The sequence below is a fragment of the Chiloscyllium plagiosum genome, unplaced genomic scaffold (genome assembly GCF_037043375.1).
Source record: "Chiloscyllium plagiosum isolate Xiang-an unplaced genomic scaffold, Cpla_swu_hap1 HiC_scaffold_10, whole genome shotgun sequence".
NCBI classification, from domain to species: Eukaryota; Metazoa; Chordata; class Chondrichthyes; order Orectolobiformes; family Hemiscylliidae; genus Chiloscyllium; species Chiloscyllium plagiosum.
In genome coordinates, this window is record NW_028270148.1 from 118490004 (window position 1) to 118512331 (window position 22328).

Genomic DNA, 22328 nt, shown 5'->3' on the forward strand with positions numbered 1-22328 from the left:
GGTGGACACTTTCTCCATCTGACTGATGGATCACATCCAGCCTACAGCTTCTTCAACTTAAACTCAAACCTGCAATAAATTGTCCACTGCTTAACTGTGATTACAAAATTGTATAAACAACAGTATATTTACTTGTCTCATCCAAGTCATTAATATCGGTTAACAAGAGTGGCCCCAGCACTGATCCCTGTGGCACTCCACCAGTTACAGTTCACTATCCTGAAAATGCCCCCCTTTTCCCAACTTTGTTTTACTAGCTAGTCAATCCTGTATTTATGCTAATACACTTCCCCAACACCATGGATAGTTACTTTATTAAGTTGCATAACATATAGTATTTTATCTAACTCTACATACAAACACGGAACGTTTTAAATTACCGTTATTACCTGTACAGCCATTCTTAGGCTGTCAACAGCTTGAAAACTTTTGGAAAAGATGATTGAAGGAAAAATGGTTAACATATGGGAGATTTAAGAAGAAAATGGTTTAACGAACTTGAACTCTGACATCTTCTTTTATAGTTATCCTTTAATGGATTTCTGTTCAACAGGTTAAATCAATAAACACTCAATAACTCACAGGAACAGGTATAAAAGATATTTCAAAAACATAATGTAATTGCTCTTGAAATTAAAATTCCAGCCTCTCATGTTGTCTATTAATACCGATTTGTAGGATCTCCTCACCATTTCAAAGAACAGCATAGCACCAATGGAAACTATTCAGCTCACTGTGTACATGTTAGCAGACTCAAAGTCAGCTTATTCTAAACAGTAAATGGAGGTAGTGATTAACATCTACAGATGGGGGGGGGGGGGGGTTAAAAAAAAAACAGCTCATCACTGATAATCTGTCAATTCCTGCTGAAAGTGCATCTATACAATCGCCCACAGAGAACAAGATTAGAATTAGATATAATCATCTACCACCCTCTGTCCTTCTAGTCGGATTGTTTTCCAGCATTTCATACAAGAATGACACCTGAGGAACACATCCTTTTAAATTAGTTACCAAGAGATACACAATACTGTGGAACTGCTTCAGAAGGAAATCAATGCATTTGCGAAAGGAGATGAAAACAGAATTGTGGGAGAAAAACTGTGTCAAAGAACTTCAGGATGCATACTTGCATTGTTTGTTTTCAAAATGACCAGTTTACACATCTTTGGATTTTGACTTTGATCAGTGCAAATATGAAAATTAGGTTAGGATTCTTGAACTCCTACATTAGTGTCACGATCCAAAACGCTGGTTCCATTCTTACCTGATTGTTCTTACCAAGTTCAAACTCCACAATAGCAACCGGTGTGTTTATTTGATCTAAATGTCTGGACTGAGACTTCAGGTCAACTCTCCAACTCAAATTCCTCAGGCAGTTCTCCCATTTGCTCTGATTAATAAGACTTTCTCGGATTTTCACTTTATGACTTTTCCAGAATTTTGTTAGAACTGTCGCCTGCTCCGGTGTAATTCCATTTGGTTTCTTGGTCTGTGCTGTTAAGAAGGCTTCTAGTTGGTTTAAATCCATGTCTGCAGATGCTATTGACTGTTGAGATAAAACTCATATTAGACCACAGTTGTTTGCCATTATGTACAAAATAATTTGTTTAACAGATTCAGCACGAACCAAAATCTAAGCAGACAAGATAAAAAGTACTTTCCGCTGAAATAAATACCATTGCAAACAGCCTTATCAAAGTATCTAGCATTGCTTCATAACATAAACCAAATGCACTTTTCAACCCAAGGCTTGGACACAAAATCAAGGCTGATATTGCAGTGCAGTACTGAGGCAGAACTGCACCGTAAGAAGCACTAGTCTGATGAATACAAATTCAAAGACAGTTAAGTACAACAGGGACTCACCGCGGACCTCATGAAATCACCTTATGCTCAATGGTGTCAATTATTTTTATAGTACTGAAAACCAAGCCATTGCACGTTCTTCCTCTTTGCTTCTCAGTTAGTTCATACACCAATGCAATGATTTAAAGATAAATTCTGGAAAGCAGCACTTTGGGTCACTTTGGCAGATAAATAGTGAACTCTAATTTAAGAAGCTCTTTACATTCTTGTGTTGTCAATTTCAAATATGGAGTTCTTGTGCACTTGTCAGTAATGGTTGACTATCAACTTAAAAGCTCGATTTCAGCTGAGCAGAGAACTATTTTGTCATGTATTGCCCCATAGCATTACCCTTGTGTGTGTACTGAGGCTTTTCAACAATTTGCAGTGTCGCGTCACAATGCAAACACTAACACAACAACATCACAGCATCAACTCATTTGAGTTGATAGAACAGTTAGTGCTGGGACCGAAGCACACGACAATATTTCATTTTCACTTTGAAATTAGCTTGCAGAAAGACAGAATCAATGATTCACAAAAAGAGAGAACCTAGAGTAATTCCAAAAAACATGAATTACAAATGATAAATAAAATAACTTGCCAAAGAATTTACGTTATAAAGTATTAATTGTGGTTAAGAGATTTAAAAAATAACAGTATAGCTAGAATCTAATCACATCAAATAATTGTCAAATAAAATGACCAAGAAGATTTAAATGTTGTCAACTGTCAATAAATTTCTCAAATTGTGTGTCTGGGTGAATCAATGGTTAACACAGTACCTTGCAGAAAGAATCACCAGTAAACAGGAAAGCATTCTTGAACCCTGAAGAGAAATCTGACTTTCTGCCAATGAAAGTGCATAAAAGCTTCATACCACAATAGTAAATAAAGAAAGAACTGGTAGTTAGGAATTTTCCAACTGGCCCAGACAGCAGGGAAAAGTTGCTGGAAAAGCACAGGCAGCATCTGAGAAGCAGGAAAATCGATGTTTTAGGTAAAAGCCCCTCATTAGGAATGAGGCTGGGAGCCTCGGGGATGGAGCAATAAATGGGAGGGGGGTGGGGCTGGGGAGAAGGTAGCTGGGAATGCCATAGGTGGATGGAGGTGGGGGTGAAAGTGATAAGTCAGAGAGGAGGGTGGTGCGGATAGGTGGGAAGGAAGATTGACAGGTGGGACATGTCATGAGGATGGTGCTGAGCTTGAAGGTTGGAACTGGGGTAAGGTGAGGGGAGGGAAAATGAGACTGAAGTCCACGTTGATGCCCTGGGATTGAAGGGCCCCAAGGTGAAAGATCAGGCGTTCTTCCTCAGGAGCCGGGTGGTGAGGGAGTGGCGATGGAGGCGGCACAGGACTGCATATCTTCGGGGGAGTGGTAGGGGGAGTTGAAATGTTCAGCCTCGGGGCAGTGGGGTTGGTTGGTGCGGGTGTCCCAGAGATGTTCCCTAAAACGCTCTGCCAGAAGGCATCCAGTCTCCCCAATGTAGAGGAGACCGCCTAAGGAGCAACGGATATAATAAATGATTTGCATGGAAGTCAAGGATGGATGTGGAAGGCTCCTTTGGAGTCTTGGATGGAGGTAAGGGTTGGGTGTGGGTGGGGAAGGTGTGGGCCAGGTTTTGCGATTTCTGCGGTGGAAGGGGAAGGGGAGGCTGGCTTTTTAGGGGGCACGGACCTGACCAGGTAGTCGCAGAGGGAATGGTCTTTGCGGCAAGCGGATAGGGGTGGGGAGGGAAATATACCCCTGGTGGTGGGATCCATTTGTAGGTGGTGGAAATGTTGGCAGATGATACAATTTATGTAGAGGTTGGTGGGGTGGAAGGTGAGGACCAGGGGGGTTCTGTCCTTATTGCATTGGAGGGGTGGGGTTCGAGGGCAAAGGTGCGGGACGTAGATGAGATACGTTCGAGGGCATCTTCAACCACATGGGAGGGGAGGGGAAATTTTGGTCTTTAAAGAAGGAGGCCATCTGGCATGTTCTATGTTGGAACTGGTCCTCCTGGGAGCAGATGCAGCAGAGGCGGAGGAATTAGGAATACAGGATAGCATTTATGCAGGTGGTGGTGTAATCCAGGTAGCTGTGGGAGTCAGTAGGTTTGTAAAAAAAATGTCAGTGTCGAGTCGGTCCTCGTGGATGGAGATGGAGGGGTCTTCGGAAGGTGAGGGAGGTGTCAGAGATGGTCCAGGTGAATTTAAGGTCAGGATGGATTGCGTTGGTGAAGCCCATGAACTGTTCGACCTCCTCATGGGTGCACGAGGTGGTGCCGATGCAGTCATCAATGCAGCGGAGGAAGAGGTGGGAAGTGGTGCAGGTGTAACTATGAAGATGGACTGTTCTACGTAGTCGACAAAGAGACAGGCATAGCTGAGGCCCATGCAAGTGCCCATGGCTACCCCTTTTGTCTGGAAGAAGTGGGAGGATTGAAAGGAGAAATATTTGAGGGTGAGGACCAATTCAGCCAAGTGAATAAGGATGTCAGTGGAAACGTACTGGTGGGGACATCGGGAGAGGAACAAAGGAGGCCCGAGTCATGGCGGATGGAGGTGTAGAAGGACTGGATGTCTTGGAGGAGGTGGAGGGGTGGTTGGTGTCCCGAACATATGTGGGGAGTTCCGGGACCAGGGTGGATAGGACAGTATCGAGGTAGGTGGAGGTAAGTTCGGTGGGACAGGAGCAGGCTGAGACGACAGGTCAGTGAGGTACTCAGGCTTGTGGATCTTGGGGAAGATGTAGAATCATGAGGTTGGAAACTGTGGGTAGAAGATCCCCGGAGGTGATGAGGTCGTGTATGGTCTCGGAGATGATGGTCAGGTCCACGCCGCATAACAAGCCGCTCTCTCCTCCTGGCAACTTCCCCTACCACCCATAGGAATTGCAAAACCTGCACCCCCACTTCCCCTCTCACCTCCAACCATGGCCCCAGAGGAGCCTTCCACATCCATCAAAGTTTCACCTGCACATCCACGTCATTTATTGTATCAGTTGCTCCTGATGCTTTGACTGGATGCCTTCTCGCAGAGTGCTTCAGAGAACATCTCCGGGACAGCTGCACCAACCAACCCCACTGCCCTGTGGGTGAACATTTCAACTCTCCATCCCACTCTGCCAAGGACATGCAGGTCCTGGGCCACCTCCATCACCACATCTTCACCACCTGACGCCTGGAGGAAGAATGCCTCATCTTCCGCCTCGTGACCCTTCAACCCCAGGGCATCAATGTGGACTTCACCAGTTTCTTCATTTTCCCTCCCCTCACCTTACCCCAGTTCTCACCTTCAAGCTCAGCACTGCACTCAGGACCTGTCCCACCTGTCGGTCTTCCTTCCCACCAATCCAACCTATCACCTTAACCACTCCCCCCACCTATTGCACTCTCTGCTACCTTCTCCCCAGCCCCACCCCCCCTCCCATTTATCTCTCCACCTGAGGCTCCCAGCCTCATTCTTGATTAAGAGGTCTGGCCCGAAACGTCGATTTTCCTGCTCCTCGGATGCTGCCTGACCTGCTGTGCTTTTCCAGCAACACACACAACTCTGATCTCCAGCATCTGCAGACCTCACTGTCTCCAAGCAGTTAAAGAAACGACAAACATCAATAATAGGAATTAATCAAATGGGAGAAACGTTGGAGGGGTTCTTTACAGCACATTCCAAAAAGTAGCAATCACAATGTGATGAGACAATGTGCAAGTTTCTGAATCATCACATTGGGAAACATGTTGGCTTTAGTAAAAACACTGCGCACAAGAGAGAACAAAAACTTAAACAATGTAATTATCCCAAATAAAACCAAGCAATTTTGACAAAATTATCTCTGAAATGGCAGCAAGCTATTTCTATTTATCACTCACTTCTGAGCTTAACTTAAACATTCACCACAAATCACCAATAAAATGTAAGGACAAAATGACGAATTACAATTTCTTAAATTAATAGCTCACATTTGCCACAAAACATTTCAACACGAATATTTAAATGATCACATTTTACATTTCTTCCAACAGAAATATTTTCACAGAAAGCTGTTCATCTCATATAGACTAGAAACAGGATGATTTATGTTGAAATCTATCTGGCTACAAAGTAGAAATAAGTTTATTCAAAAAGTGGAATTCTACAGATGTTCAAATGAAAACAAAAGAGAAAATACTGCAAATACTCAGGTCATGCAGTGCCTGTGGCTAGAGAAACAGTTTCAGGTCTGTGACCTGTCATCAGAAGGCAGGGCTAATGAATGTGGTGCTGTGGAGTGCACTTCGGGGCCAGCGACCACGATTCTATTAGTTTTAAAACAGTGATGGAAAAGAACAGACCCAATCTAAAAGTTGAAGTTCGCAATTGGAAAAGGACCAGTTTTCACTGTATTTGGCAAGAACACTCAAAAGCTGAATGGGGGCAGATAATGAACAGGTAAAGGGATGGCTGGAAAATTTGTAGCCTTCAAAAATGAGATAAAGAGTCCAGAGACAATATAGTCTTGTTAGGAAGAGCTGGTAGGTGTAAGGAATGCTGGATGCCGAGAGAAGTTATGGTTTTGGTTAAGAAAAAGAAGGAAGCATAGGTCAGGTATAGACAGCAGAGATCAAATCAATCATTAGAAGTATTTATAGGCAGTAGGAGTATACTTAAGAGGGAAATCAGGAGGGCAAAAATGGGGACATGAGATAGCTTTGGCAAATAGAGTTAAGGAGAATCTTAAGGGATTTTATACATACATTAAGGAAAAAAAGGTAACTAGGGAGAGAATAGGGCCCCTCAATATCAGGTAAAAACAATGACTGCAGATGCTGGAAACCAGATTCTGGATTAGTGGTGCTGGAAGAGCACAGCAGTTCAGGCGGCATCCGAGGAGCAATAAAATCGATGTTTCGGACAAAAGCCGAATAAAGGCAGAGAGCCTGAAGTGTGGAGAGATAAACTAAAGGAGGGTGAGGGTGGGGAGAAAGTAGCATAGAGTACAATAGGTGAGTGGGGGAGGGGATGAAGGTGATAGGCCAAGGGCAGGGGGAGGGTGGAGTGGGTAGGTGGAAAAGAAGATAGGCAGGTAGGACAAGTCATGGGGACAGTGCTGAGCAGAAAGTTCTCAAATATCAGCAAGGCAATGCACATGTAGAGTGCAGGAAATGGGGAGGAAATACTCAATGAGTATTTTGTATCAGTATTTACTGTGGAGAAGGACATGGAAGACCTAGAATGGGGGGAAATAGATGGTGACTGAGATATTAAAGGGTTAATTTGTGCTGCTGATATTTAAGAAATTGCATGTCCTGGGAGGAGTGTTTTTCTGTCTGGCAGGCAGGGTGTGACAAGCTAATCATACTCTGCAAATGCTGCAGTGAGGAATGGCCTGATCACACACCATTTCAACGGATGGCCTGATCACACACTGGTTGTTCACAGACATTGGCATGTTCCAGTTGCATCAAGCGTGTTAGAATCTCAAGAAGGGAACCCAACAGTGACCTCTTGAAAAATGTCCATATTACACAGGAGGTGCTGCTGAATGTCCTAAAATGCATAAAAGTGGATAAATCCCCAGAACCTGATCAGGTGTGGCCTCTGTGGGAAGCTATGGAAGTAATGGCTGGGCCCCTTGCTGATATATTTGGATCATCAATAATCACAGGTGAAGTGCCGGAAGACTGGAGGTTGGCTAATGTGGTGCCACTATTTAAAAAAGAAGGGAAGGAAAAGCTAGGGAACTATATACCAGTGAGCCTGACATTAGTGGTGGGCAAATTGTTGGAGGGAATCCTGAGGGACAGGATTTACACGTATTTGGATAAGCAAGGACCGATTGGGCTTAGTCAGCATAGCTTTACACCTAGGAAATCAGGTTTTATCCCTTCAAAAAACTCAATCAAGATTGCAACAAAGAGGACTGATGAGGGCAGAGCAGTGGACACAATCTATATGGACTTCAGTAAGACATTCGACAAGGTTCCCCATGGGAGACTGGTTAGCAAGGTTACAATTCATGGAAACAGGGACAACTAGCCATTTGGATACAGAACTGTCTTAAAAGGTAGAAGACAGAGGGTAGTAGTGGAGGGTTGTTTTTCAGACTGGAGGCCTGTGACCAGTGGAGTGCCATAAGGATTGGTGCTGGGTCCACTGCTTTTTGTCTTTTACACAAATGATTTGGATGCGAGCATAAGAGGTACAGTTAGTAAATTTGCTGATGACACCAAAGTTGGAGGTGTAGTAGACAGTGATAAAAGGTTACCTCAGGCTACAACAGGATCTTGATCAGGTGGGCCAATGGGCTGAGAAGTGGCAGATGGAGTTTAATTTAGATAAATGCAAGGTGCTGCATTTTGGAAAAGCAAATCTTAGCAGGACTTATACACTTAATGGTAAGGTCCTAGGGAGTGTTGCTGAACAAAGATGCCTTGGAGTGCAGGCTCATAGCTCCTTGAAAGTGGAGTCGCAGGTAGATAGGATAGTGAAGGCGGCTTTTGGTATGCTTTCCTCTATTGGTCATAGTATCGAATAAAGGAGTTGGGAAGTCATATTGCAGCTATACAGGACATTGGTTAGACCACTTTTGGAATATTGCATGCAATGCTGGTCTCCCTCCAATTGGAAGGATGTGGTGAAACTTGAACGGGTTCAGAAAAGATTTACAAGAATGTGGCCAGGGTTGGAGGATTTGAGCTATAAAGGAGAAGCTGAATCGGCTAGGGCTGTTTTCCCTGGAGCATCAGAGGCTGAGGGGTGACCTTTATAGAGGTTTATAAAATCATGGAATTAATGTTCACCGCTCCATGACACATCAAAACTGGTTTATTGACCAAAGGCAGATCCTCACATATAAATAGAGTATATTTCACTTCAAAAAGTAAACTTCATTTGGAGTTTCAAAATAATACACACAGTCCTATAGATGTGGTCTCTGAGGATCACACAAAAAACATTTTCAGCAAAAGACATGCTACATAATCATGCAGGAGAATAGTTATTTAAACATTTCAAACTCGTCCTGAGAAAATGGCAGACACAGAAATATAGTTCCATCAACATATTCTCAAATATATGTTGAGTAGACATTTAGCACACCACTCGAGTGTAGGGCCAGCCGCAAGATAGTGCCGGAGCATGGCAACTTCAACTTCAGTGGTCCCAATGCAGGACTCAAAGTGGTGACGGTGCTACAAGCATCCAAGTTGGCTCTGATGTCAGTGCTGGTTCAAATGCACCTTGCATTTCATCAGGAAGGCTGTCGACTCTGATTCTTCAATTCATTCCAAATTGGTGGCAGCATTGACGAAGTGGGCCCAGCACAAGCAGTGGCAAGGCACAGAACTCGAGGCAGTGGCTAAGTGGCAGCACCATGGCGTTGGTGGGTCCAGCACAGGTGGCATTGGTGAGCCCAGCTCAAGGAGACAGTGGCGGCGAGGGTGATCCAGACATTTTCTTTTCCTTTTGTTTCTGTTTCTTTAATTTCTACTCTTGCTTTTAATTCTACCTATGTTCTAAAATGATGCTGGAGAGTGGCAAATTTGTACACTTTTCATCATACTCCTGTACTTGAGTACGTGACAACAAAGTCTAATCCAATCTAATCTCAAATCGAACATGGGAGTAAAATTTCCCATTAATTCAATGCACGTACCCACCATGCTTTCTTTCTTGCTGAAAAAGTAAACAGCTTTGGTTTGTGGGCCAAATGCAACATTATCTGCTGTAGTTTTCCCACACCCATACATTTTTAGAAACGGTAGGTTATAAATGTCAGTAGGAAATATCAATATCGATTTGCGTAAATCTTTTCTGTGGAGTCTCTGATCAAATGCATCAAAATCTTTTAACATTTGAAATTAAAATCAAGTCTTCACCATTTACAAGAACAAATAACAATACAGCACAAGATCAGGCCCTTCGGCCCTGCTAGCCTTTGCCCTTCCATACCAAAACTGTCATTTATTGGCACCCTGAGCATAGCAAAAGAACAATACATTAAACATTCAGAAGGTTAAAAAATATGCAAAAAGGTGAAATGTCAGTGCACAGACAGTCCTCTACCAGCATCCCCTTCTGCTATCACTGCCTCAACAATAAGAGCCAACAAAACACACTATTGTGGAAGTCAGAGTTAAAAATCATTAAGCAACTAGAGCTCGCTGGCTTTGACCAGGATAAGCTGACCTGATCATTGCAAATTTATGAACTCATTGAATGAGGTCACAGAATCAAATATAGAGTATAGGGTTCTTGAGCAACCTGAACAGACCAGGATATTTGGATTTCTGCAAGGGATTTGATAACGTGGCACATGAAAGGTTATTGCACAAGACTGGAGCTCCGTATTAGCAGGGATCGAGGACTGGGTGGAGCTAGGAATAATGGATCTTTTTTCGGTTGGATAGACAGAACAAGTGTGTATCACAAGGATCAGTCCAAGGGCTTCAATCATTTATCATCTATATTCATGACTTGGAGGATGGGACAAGGTCCTAGGTATCTAAATGTGCTGACAATTCAAAGAAAGGCCTTTATTGCCAAATAGTTGGAGTTTAAAAAAAGGAACGTTCTGTTACAATTGTCAAGGGTGTTGGTGAGGCTGCAGCTGGAGTACTGTACACAATTCTGATCTCAGTATTTATCTTACTGAAGTGGACTCGCTAAGTTAAAATAAAGTTGATCTTGTTAAGGCTGATCTTGCCTCATACATGACATGTGCAATGTAACATGTTTGCCTTTCTCTCTACAAATGTTTTTTGACCCTATAATCTTTATGTTCTTCCTTACTATGACCTGCTTGTACTGTGCACAAAGAAAGCTTTTTGCTGTCCTTTGGTACACGTGACAATAAATCAAATCGGAGGATAGACGTATTGGCATTGGAGGCAATTCAGAAGTGATTCACTAGGCTGGTTCCTGGGTGAAGAGGGTGACTTATCAAGAATGGCTAAACATATTAGACCATTATGTACTCGAGTCAAAAAGTGCTGCACTGGAAAAGCACAGCAGGTCAGGCAGCATCCGAGCAGCTGTAGGATCAACGTTTTGGACATAAGCCCTTCATCAGGAACATTCCTGGCAAAGGGCTTATGTCTGAAACGCAGATTCTCCTGCTCCTCGGATGCTGCCTGACTTGCTATGCTTTTCCAGTGCCGCACTTTTTGACTCTTATCTCCAGCATCTACAGTCTCTCTTTTTCCCATTATGTACCAGAGTTTAGAAGAGAGAAGGGTGATCTTATTGAAATATACAACATTCTAAGGGGTTTGACATGGTAGATGTTGAAAAAAAATTTCCACGAGTGGAGGAATCTTGTACTATGGGACATAATTACAGAATAAGGAGACACTCATTTAAAAAGCGATGCAAAGGAATTTATTCTCCCATGGGACAGCAAACATCTGGAATTCTCTACCCAGTGTATCATGGAGCCAAGATCAGTGAAAATATTTAAAGAGGAGAAACAATTTGAAACATCAGGAAGCTGAGGGCCACAATGAGCTGCAATGAAAGAGGAATGGAGGTCTGAGCAGAGCAGCCATCATGATTGAATCATGAGGCAGGCTTGAGACACCAAATGGCCCGTTATGCTCCAATTTCTTATATTCTTAAATCTCTCAGATACAGCCCAATACAACATTTCACATCCTGAAGGTAGGTTCCTATTAGCTTTCTCATTCCAATTTTGACTGAAATTAATACTTTTTTTGTAACTTTTATGAGTAAGTCCTGCAACTCCTGCCCTTGGACAATGTAGGTCAACTGCATTTGGAGAGGTGATGGCCCAGTATATTACCACAAGACTATCAATCAAAAATGACTAACGTTCTGGAATTTCAATTCAATAAAAAAAATGCCTGGAATTAACAATCTACTGATGACAATGGAACTTGTACCGATTTTTGGAAAAAAAACATGCAACACACTAATGACCTTTAAGGAAGGTTTCTCTCATCTGGTCTAGCTGACATGTGATTCTACACCCACAGCAATGTGATTGACTCTCAACTGCTCTTTGAAATGGCCAAGCAATCCACTCAGTGGTATCAATCACTAAAAAGAAATGCAACAGGACAATCTACCTGGTGTTGACCTTGGCACTGGAAAAGACAATGGCAACCCTGTGGATCCTACAAAGTCTTCTTTACTATCATTCATAGCTAGTGCCAAAATTGGGACAATTGTCGCACAGACAAGTCAAGCAACAGCTTGACAGATATCTTACTGACAATGTCCCAGACACCACCATCACCATCCCTGGATATGTCCTGTCCTACTGACAGGACAAACCCAACTGAGGAGGCAGCACAATGGGAACAGGGAGCAAGGAATTTCCCTGGGAGTCCTCAATGTTGACTCTCGACCCCATAAAGTCTCATGGCTTCAGGCTAAACATGGACAAGGAAACTTCCTGATTACCATATACCATCTTCCCTCAGTTGATCAATCAGTACTCCTCCATATTCAACAACACTTGGAGGAAGCAGAGGAGTGGCAAATGTGAAAAATGTATTCCAGGTGGGGGATTTCAACATCCGCCAGAGAGAGGCTCATCTGCAGCACTATTGATATTAGTAGAGTCCAAAAGGATGTAGCTGCTAGCCTGAGTCTGTGGCATGTGGAGAGGGAATCATCAGGAGGGAAAACATACTTGACCTCATCCTTAACAATCCACCAGCTGCAGATGCATTTGTGCATGACAATATCAGTAAAAGAGTCGCTGTGGAGACAAAGTTTAGTCTTCACATTGAGAATATCCTCCACTGTATTGTGCAGCACAATCACCATGCTAAATGGGATAGACTTCGAACAGATCTAACAATACAGGACTGGGCATCCAGGAGGCACTTTGGGACAACAGCAGAATTGTATTCCAACACAATCTAAAACCTCATGGCACAGCATATCCCCACTCAACCATTACCATCAACCCTGGTCCAATGGAGAGTCCAAGCAGGACCTGCACCAAGCTTGGCTAAAATTGAGGTGTCAACCGAGTGAAGTTATCATAAACAGGACTACTTGCATGCCAAACAGAATAAATAACTGCCACTTATGTCCGTACACACGGACAAAAAAGGACACTGCATCCATCCCACGACAAGCCAAATAAATATATGCACGGGAATTCCTGGGGGCCAGACATTCAATCCGGAACTCTAACAAACAACTGGAGGTATACCAACCACTAAGCATCAAAACTGAAAATGATACCACCCAACTCAGCAAACGTAGACACAAAAAGTGGGACAGAGTTAGTCATTAATCTCAATTAACTTGGCCTTGAAAGCATTCCATCACCTTATCCCCACTACTTCCTGGGCAACAGAATTCCAGGCTAATGACAGTCAGGAGAAAAAATAATTCATACCTCCATCTTCCATGGGATATCCTTATCTTTTAACTATGTTCCCTTATTCCTATCTCTCCTACAAGGGAAACATGTCTTTAGCATTCCCTCTGTTTCAATAACATCCCCACCTCATTATTTAAAGTTCCAACAGATACACATCAAACTTCTTCAACTTGTCATCTAAGATTCTCCAAACAACAAATATACGTTAGGTCTACCATCTCATTTGGTAGCATGATGGTTCAGAGGTCAGCACTGCTGCCTCACAGGTTCGATTTCCACCTCAGGCGACTGCCTGTGTGAAGTTTGCACATTCTCCCATGTCTGCATGAGCTTACTCTTGGTGCTCTGGTTTCTTCCCACAATCCAAAAATGTGCAGGTTAGGTGAATTGTCCATGGTAAATTGCCCGTAGTGTTCAGGGATGTGTAGGTTAGGTAAATGCAATTCAGGGGTAAATGTAGAGTAATAGGGTAAGAGAATGGATCTGGGTTACTCTTCAGAGGGTTAGTGTGGATTTGTTGGGCCTAATGGCCGGTTTCCACAATGTAGGAATTATATATAAAATCTCTCATTTCCCCCTTAGTTTTTTGAAAATTTCAATCAAGTCACTTCAACCTTTAAATTCCAAGGAAAATAACCCTAGGTTGCAATATCCATTTTTGATATTTAACCCTCGAAGGGAGTGCACAGCAAATCTAGCAGGATGGTACCTGAACTCCAAGGTCAATAATCCTTCCTAAATTGTGGTGACCAACACTGCTCGCTGTAATTCAGATGTGGTAGCATGACTTCGACCCCATTGTATTCTATTTCTCTTGTTTTCAAGTATTTCATCAGCCTTATTTTTCTGTCCAGGTTGTTCGGTTGTAACGCGCATTTCGTCAGATCAAATTGGCTGTAATGAGACTGATGAATTGTGAATGTTGTTGAGATAACACAAACATTCTACTGAATGGGTATGGCAATTTTCTATTAACAATGTTCCACAGCTCAATTTTCTATGACGGTTTTCCATCGCGCCATTTTATATACCTCAAGGTTGCAGAGGAACACAAATGTTACATTGTTCTAGAACAACCTGTACCTCTTAATAGCAGTTGAAGTGATCTGCTCTTGACCCCAAACCTCCTTGAATCTCAACTATTTCTAACTTATTACCACTTACAGCCCTCTGTCATATTCTCACATTGCAACACTGGAGAGGGGATAAAGGTTCTTTGAAAATCAACTTTCACTTCCAGGCTGGGTGCTCATTTGTGTTTAAGGATTGTGTTGCATGATGTCACATACCTTCATGTGGCTCAAGTTTACAATTTGTAATGGTTTACTACAACTTGGAATAATACAGTGAAACATTAATCCATAGGAGCATTATGAAGAGATATTTGATATTGAACCACAATAAGGAAAGAGGCAGAAGCTTGGCATGAGAATTCTAGCATTTTGGATTGGGACAGGCAAAGGCAAGGGTCCCAATAAATAAAAATCAAGGATAGAATTAAATGAGTACTAACAATTTGGAGAATTATAGCAAGTTAAAAGTGGAATCTGTTTCTCCAGTTTATACAAACATGGAATTCTTCATTATGTAGCTGAAAAAGGCAATTACAGCTTTGTTTAAAATGAAGTTGTTCAATTATTTGGAAAGGACAAATATGAAAAATACAAAAAGCACAAAATTGAAATTGGATCTGATCAAAAACCTGGATTTGATCCAAGGAGTTGAATAGCTCCCTTCAGCCAGTGTGTGTCTCTGGTCAGCTCCGTACCAAAGAAAGTAGATTTCTAATTTGAGAAATTTCCTAAAATAACTTATTCAATTATCATGGTAACTTGCAATAATACAGCACAAAAAGTAAGGATTTGAACCAATGCCCCCAGCACATGAGCCTGGCACTCTGGATTACTAATCCAATGACATTAATATCACACCACATCGTGCCTCTCCACTTTTTTTCAGAAATGCCTTGGCACTCACCTCTCAGACCAAGCTCTGGATCACCCCACAATCTCTCTTTTGGTTTGACAAATATTTTTAAATTAACTTTCTCTGCAGTGCCTTGGGATGTTTACATTACAGACAATACATTAATGCCTATGGCTGTTTCATTTGAAGGGGACACCTGGAGATGTACAGCAAGGTGAAGTACTGGAGCCAAAGGACTGTTATTATTTCCGGCAATGCAGTACACATCTTGAGTGAAAGATTTCATGGGCTATATGTTAGAGAAGTACTAAAATTTATCCATGTTGTACAAGATGCACATGTAAATGATAAATTGTTAAGTCTCATCTACACCCCTGCATTCAACTTACTACGCCCAGAAAACAATGTGAATGTTCACAAACAAACAGAAATTACAATATGATCTCTAACCAAAATTTATGGTTTACTTTAAGTTATATATCACAATAATTTTCTTCTCAATTAATAATGTGTTAAATTCATTCCCCTGAACAGGACACAACTGTAGCACAAAGCAGCCGACAAGGAAACAGTTTAATAAGTTGCAGAATATAAGCAATTCTGAGAACATGTTGCAGTTTCTTTATTTCAACTGCAACCACAAGACACTGCAGCTTTTTTAAAAAATGATGATAAAAGCAGGATGTGGCTTCAGGACAATCCACCCCCACCAACGCCACACAACTGCATTCTACTGACACGCCCCCCACAGATCCCACTGTCACCATTCCCACCAGTTACCGGATCCGCCCCCACTCCCAGCTCCACACCCACACCAGATCCCAGCTCCCAGCCCTGCCAAGTTTTCACCATCCCTATAGACCTCCCCCTCACTGAGGACGAACGATCAGTCCTCAGCAAAGGACTCACCTTCATCCCCCTTCGCCCACGCATCAATGAATTTAATACACGCCGTGATGTCGAACACTTCTTCCGTCGTCTCGCCTCAGAGCTTACTTTCACAATCAGGACTCCCGCCCACCTCCAACACACCACATCCACCTGGACACCCCGGGCTGGCCTATTACCCGCCCTCTTCATTTCCAACTACCGCCGGGTCATTTACTGCCTCAATCTGTCTACCCCCACCACCGCCACCCCCCCCCCCACTCCAATCTCTCACCCTGACAATCCCGACCTCACCATCAAGCCAGTAGATAAAGGGGGCGCAGTGGTAGTCTGGCACTGACCTCTACACTGCTGAAGCCAGACACCAACTCGAGGACAGCTCTTCCGCCTCCTCGAACATGACCCCACCCCCCCATCACCAAACCATCATCTCCCAGACCATACAGAACCTCATCACCTCAGGAGATCTCCCACCCACAGCTTCTAACCTCATAGTCCGGGAACCCCGCACTGCCAGTTCTACCTCCTTCCCAAGATCCACAAGCCTGACCACCCTGGCCAACCCATTGTCTCAGCTTGCTCCTGCCCCACTGAACTCATTTTTCCCACCTCGACACTGTCCTATTCCCCCAAGGAACTCTCCACATACATTCGAGACACCACCCACGCCCTCCACCTCCTCCACGACTTCCGTTTCCCCGGCCCCCAACGCCTCATCTTCACCATGGATATCCAATCCCTCTACACCTCCATCCGCCATGACCAGGGCGTCCAAGCCCTCCGCTTCTTCCTTTCCCAACGTCCCCAACAGTACCCTTCCACCGACACGCTCATTCATTTGGCCAAACTGGTCCTCACCCTTAATTTCTCCTTCGAATCTTCCTACTTCCTCCAGACCAAAGGGGTAGCCATGGGCACCCATATGGGCCCCAGCTATGCCCCTCTGCTTGTTGGCTACGTCGAACAGTCTATCTTCCATAATTAAACTGGCACCACTCCCCACCTCTTCCTCTGCTACATTGATGACTGCATTGGCGCCATCTCGTGCTCCCGCGAGGAGGTTGAGCAATTCATCAAATTCACCAACACATTCCACCCTGACCTTAAATTTACCTGGACCATCTGACACCTCCCTCCCCTTCCTGGACCTCTCCATCTCCATTAATGACGACTGACTTGACACTGACATTTTTTACAAACCCACCAATTCCCACAGCTACCTGGATTACACCTCTTCCCACCCTACCTACCTGCAAAAATGCCATCCCGTATTCCCAATTCCTCCGCCTCCACCGTATCTGCTCCCAGGAGGACCAGTTCCACCACAGAACACACCAGATGGCGGCCTCCTTTAGAGACCACAATTTCCCTCCCCATGTGGTTAAAGATGCCCTCCAATGCATCTCGTCCACATCCTGCACCTCTGCCCTCAGACCCCACCCATCCAACCGTAACAAGGACAGAACGCCCCTGGTGCTCACCTTCCACCCTACCAACCTTCACATAAACCAAATCATCCGCCGACATTTCCGTCACCTCCAAAATGGACCCCACCAGGGATATATTTCCCTCCCCACCCCTTTCCGTTTTCTGCAAAAACCGTTCCCTCCGTGACTACTTGATCAGGTCCACGTCCCCCAACAACCCACCCTCCCATCCTGGCACCTTCCCCTGACACCGCAGGAGTTGCCAAACCTTCACCCACACCTCCTCACTCACCTCCATCCAAGGCCCTAAAGGAGCCTTCCACATCCAAAGTTTTACCTGCACATCCACCAATATTATTTATTGTATCTGTTGCTCCCGATGCGGTCTCCTCTCCATTGGGGAGACTGAACACCTCCTAGCAGAGCGTTTTAGGGAACATCTCCAGGACACCCGCACCAATCAACCACACCGCCCTGTGGCCCAACATTTCAACTCCCCCTCCCACTCTGCTGAGGACATGGAGGTCCTGGGCCTTCTTCACCACTGCTCCCTCACCACCAGACGCCTGGAGGAAGAACGCCTCATCTTCCGCCTCGGAACACTTCAACCCCAGGGCATCAATGTGGACTTCATCAGTTTCCTCATTTCCCCTTCCCCCACCTCACCTTAGTTCCAAACTTCCAGCGCAGCACTGTCCCCATGACTTGTCCTACCTGCCTATCTCCTTTTCCACCTATCCACTCCACTCTCCTCCCTGACTATCATCTTCATCCCCTCCCCCACTCGCCTATTGTACTCTATGCTACTTTCTCCCCACCCCCACCCTCCTCTCATTTATCTCTCCACGCTTCAGGCTTCCTGCCTTTATTCCTGATGAAGGGCTTTTGCCCGAAACATCGATTTTACTGCTCCTCGGATGCTGCCTGAACTGCTGTGCTTTTCCAGCAGCGCTAATCCAGAATCTGGTTTCCAGCATCTGCAGTCATTATTTTTACCTTCAGGACAATGCAATCTTTTCTTGAAATTCAGATGTAAAACACTCCCAACAAACTTCAATAAAGAACATTTAGGAATGGTACATTCCCCTCTGTCCTCCAGAACATTCTCCTCCTATATATTTTTTATAAAGCTCAGTTTCCATTTCTTAGTTGGCACTGGAAACGAGTATGCATATGAAATTTTGCTTCATCCAAAACTACTCTAAAGTGCTACTTCTCTAGTCTACAATGTATACCTGGTTGCTGGCTTCTAATTTAGAGAGTATGCATTATCAGTGCAGCCTGATAATGACAAAATAATTCATAAAAGCATATTTTAAAATTCCAGCATCTGAAGTAAATAAAAACTAAAAATGCTGGAAACTTTCAGCAGGTCAAACAGCATCTGTGGAGACAAACAAAGTTTCTGGCCTCACACACATGCAAACTGCTCAGACCAAAACAATTTCAAAGAGTGGGCCGAGATTGATGCGAGGCCCTCAGTACCAGAAAGCCCTTAATCTCACAAAGTTTGAAATTAATACTTCCACCAGGTTGGAAAATCTGATGCAATCTACCTAATTTCAGAACTGGTAATCCCCAGCACATCGAAAGCAATTTAGCTTCTCAGTAGTTTAACAGAATTCAACCATGTAAGATGCAGCACAGAAAGGTACTAATGCAGCTGTAATTCATACATGGTTCAGGCCTTCAAACAAAAAACTTAAATGAAGACGTTTGCATGTTGTTCAGTATCTGAAATTAGGAATGGTATATTAGTTAGCAATTTTAATAGAGTTTATAAAATCATGAGGGGCATGGATAGGGTACATAGAACATAGAACAATACAGTGAAGAACCGGCCCTTCGGCCCTCGATGTTGTGCCAACCTGTGAACTATTCTCAGCTCGTTCCCCTTCACTATCCCAAAATCATCCATGTGCTTATCTAGGATTTGTTTAAATCTCCCTAATGTGGCTGAGTTGACTACATTAGCAGGTAGGGCATTCCACGCCCTTACCACTCTCTGCGTAAAGAACCTGCCTCTGACATCTGTCTTAAATCTATCACCCCTGAATTTGTAGTTAGGCCCCCTCGTACAAGCTGACATCATCTTAGGAAAAAGACTTGCACTGTCTACCCTATCTAATCCTCTGATCATCTTGTATGTCTCTGTCAAATCCCCTCTTAGCCTTCTTCTTGCCAATGAGAACAGGTTCAAGTCGCTCAGCCTTTCCTCATAAGACCTTCCCTCCAGACCAGGCAACATCCTGGTAAATCTCCTCTACACCTTTTCCAATGCTTCCACATCCTTCCCGAAATATGGGGGGGCCAGAACTGTATACAATATTCCAAGTATGGCCGCATCAGCATTTTGTATAGTTGCAGCATGATATCGCGGCTCCGGAACTCAATCCCTCTACGAATTAAACTTAACACACCGTACGCCTTCTTAACAGAATAGACAAAGTCTTTGCCCTGGCATGGGGTGAGTCCAGAACTAGAGGCCATAGGTTTAGGGTGAGGGGGGAAAGACCGAAGGGGAAACGTTTTCACACAGAGGGTGGTACGAGTATGGGATGAACTCCCAGGGGAAATGGTGGAGGCTGGTACAATTGCAACACTATCTCTGTTTTAAATGATGGAATTTAATTGTAAATTGATTGCAGTGAAGCAATGGTGGACTAGCAATCCTGAACGTCATGCCCATGTTGTGAGATCATAGGTCTGAAATTCATCCTATCAGATGGTAAACTTTAAATTCAATAAAATCTGGAATATACTGCTGACCTAATTAGTATAGAAAACCACTAGTGATTGTCATAAAAACCTACCAGGTCACTCATGTACTTTCATAAAGGAAATCTGCTATTCTTACCTGATCTGGCGCACATTTCGATTCCAGACCCTCAGCAATCTGGTTAACTCTTAGAGTCATAGAGATGCACTTCACACTGAGGGTGGTGGCCGTTTGGAACGCGTTGCCTACAGAGGTGGTAGAGGCAGGCAGGGTAGATTCATTTAAGGTGCATCTGGACAGATGCACGAGTAGGTGGGCAGCAGAGGGATACAGATGCTTAGGAATTGACCGACAGGTTTAGACACTACAATTGGATCGGCTCAGGCTTGAAGGCCCTCTTCCTGGGCTGTAAATTTTCTATGTACGTACAGCACGGAAACAGACGCTTCAGTTCAACTTGTCCATGCCGACCAAAAATCCCAACCCAATCCAGTCCCACCTGCCAGCACCTGGCCCATATCCCTCCAAACCCTTCCTATTCATATACCCATCCAGATGCCTTTTAAATGTTGCAATTGTAACAGTCTCCACCATTTCTTCTGGCAGCTCATTCCATATACGTACCACTCTCTGCGTGAAAAAGTTGCCCTGTAGGTCTCTTTTATATCTTTCCCCTCTCACCCTCAACTTATGCCCTCTGGTTCTGGACTCCCCCACCCCAGGGAAAAGACTTTGCCTATTTAGCTTATCCGTGTCCCTCATGTTTTTATAAACCTCTGTAAGGTCACCCCTCAGCCTCCAACGTTCCATGAAAAACAGCCCCAGCCTATTCAACCGCTCCCGATAGCTCAAATCCTCCAACCCTGGCAACATCCTTGTAATTCTTTTCTGAACCCTTTCAAGTTTCACAACATCTTTCCGATAGGAAGGAGACCAGAGTTGCTCGCAATATTCCAACAGTGGCCTAAACAATGTCCTGTACAGCTGTAACATGACCTCCCTACTCCTCTACTCAATACTCTGACCAATAAAGGAAAGCATACCAAACGCCTTCTTCAATATCCTATCTACCTGCAACTCCACTTTTAAGGAGCTCTGAACCTGCAGTCCAAGTTGAAACTTTATTGCTGGAACAGCACAGCAGGTCAGGCAGCATCCAGGGAACAGGAGATTCGACGTTTCGGGCACAGGCCCTTCTTCAGGAATCTTCAGGAATTCCTGAAGAAGGGCCTGTGCCCGAAACGTCGAATCTCCAGTTCCCTGGATGCTGCCTGACCTGCTGTGCTGTTCCAGCAATAAAGTTTCAACTTTGATCTCCAGCATCTGCAGACCTCACTTTCACCTGCAGTCCAAGGCCTCTTTGTTCAGACACACTCCCTTACCATTAAGCTCACAAGTCCTGCTAAGATTTGCTTACCCAAAAAGCAACACCATGCATTTATCTAAATTAAAATCCATCTGCTACTCCATCGGATCTAGATCCCACTGTACTTTGCTGTAACCTTCTTCACTGTCCACTACACCACCAATTTTGGTGTCACCTTCAAACTTACTAACTGTACCTCTTATGCTCACATCCAAATCATTTATGTAAATGATGAAAAGTAGTGGACCCAGCACCGATCCTTGTGGCACTCCTGGTCACAGGCCTCCAGTCTGAAAAACAACCCTCCATGACCACCCTCTGTCTTCTACCTTTTGAGCCAGTTCTGTATCCAAATGGCTAGTTCTCCCTGTATTCCATCAGATCTAACCTTGCTAACCAGTTTCCTGTGGGAAACCCTGTCAAACGCCTTACTGTTGTCCATATAGATCACGTCGACCTCGAGGTAGGAAGCAATAAATATTGGCCTAGCCAGTGATATTACATCCTGTGAATGAATAAAATAAAATTTCTTTCCACCAGTTCTCTGTTACCTGCCATTACCTGGCAGGACACTAGGAAACTCAAAAGGAACAGAGCGATCTTGGTATGCTCGTCCACAGATCCTTGAAGGCAGCAGGGCAGGTTAATAGAGTGGTTAAGGAGGCATACAGGACACTTGTCTTTATCAGTTGAGGCATGGTTTATAAGAGCAGGAACATCATGTTGGAGGTATACAATACTTTGGTTCAGTTACAGCACTACAGGAAGAATGTGATTGCCCTGGAATGGGTGCAGAGCAGATTCACCATGATGTTGCCTGGGATGGAGAAT

General features: G+C 44.0%; 1 protein-coding gene across 2 annotated transcripts in view; it reads right to left on the reverse strand.

Moving 5' to 3' along the window:
* The window catches only part of commd1 (copper metabolism (Murr1) domain containing 1), a 109929-nt gene that overhangs the window by 65760 nt on the left and 21841 nt on the right, over positions 1-22328 (reverse strand). The window contains exon 2 of one of the 2 annotated variants that reach the window (XM_043704241.2): positions 1282-1549. In XM_043704241.2, coding sequence (XP_043560176.1) covers positions 1282-1549 — 268 coding nt within the window. Of the gene's footprint in view, positions 1-1267; positions 1550-22328 lie in introns of both variants that reach the window. The other variant, XM_043704240.2, reaches the window with a different exon arrangement.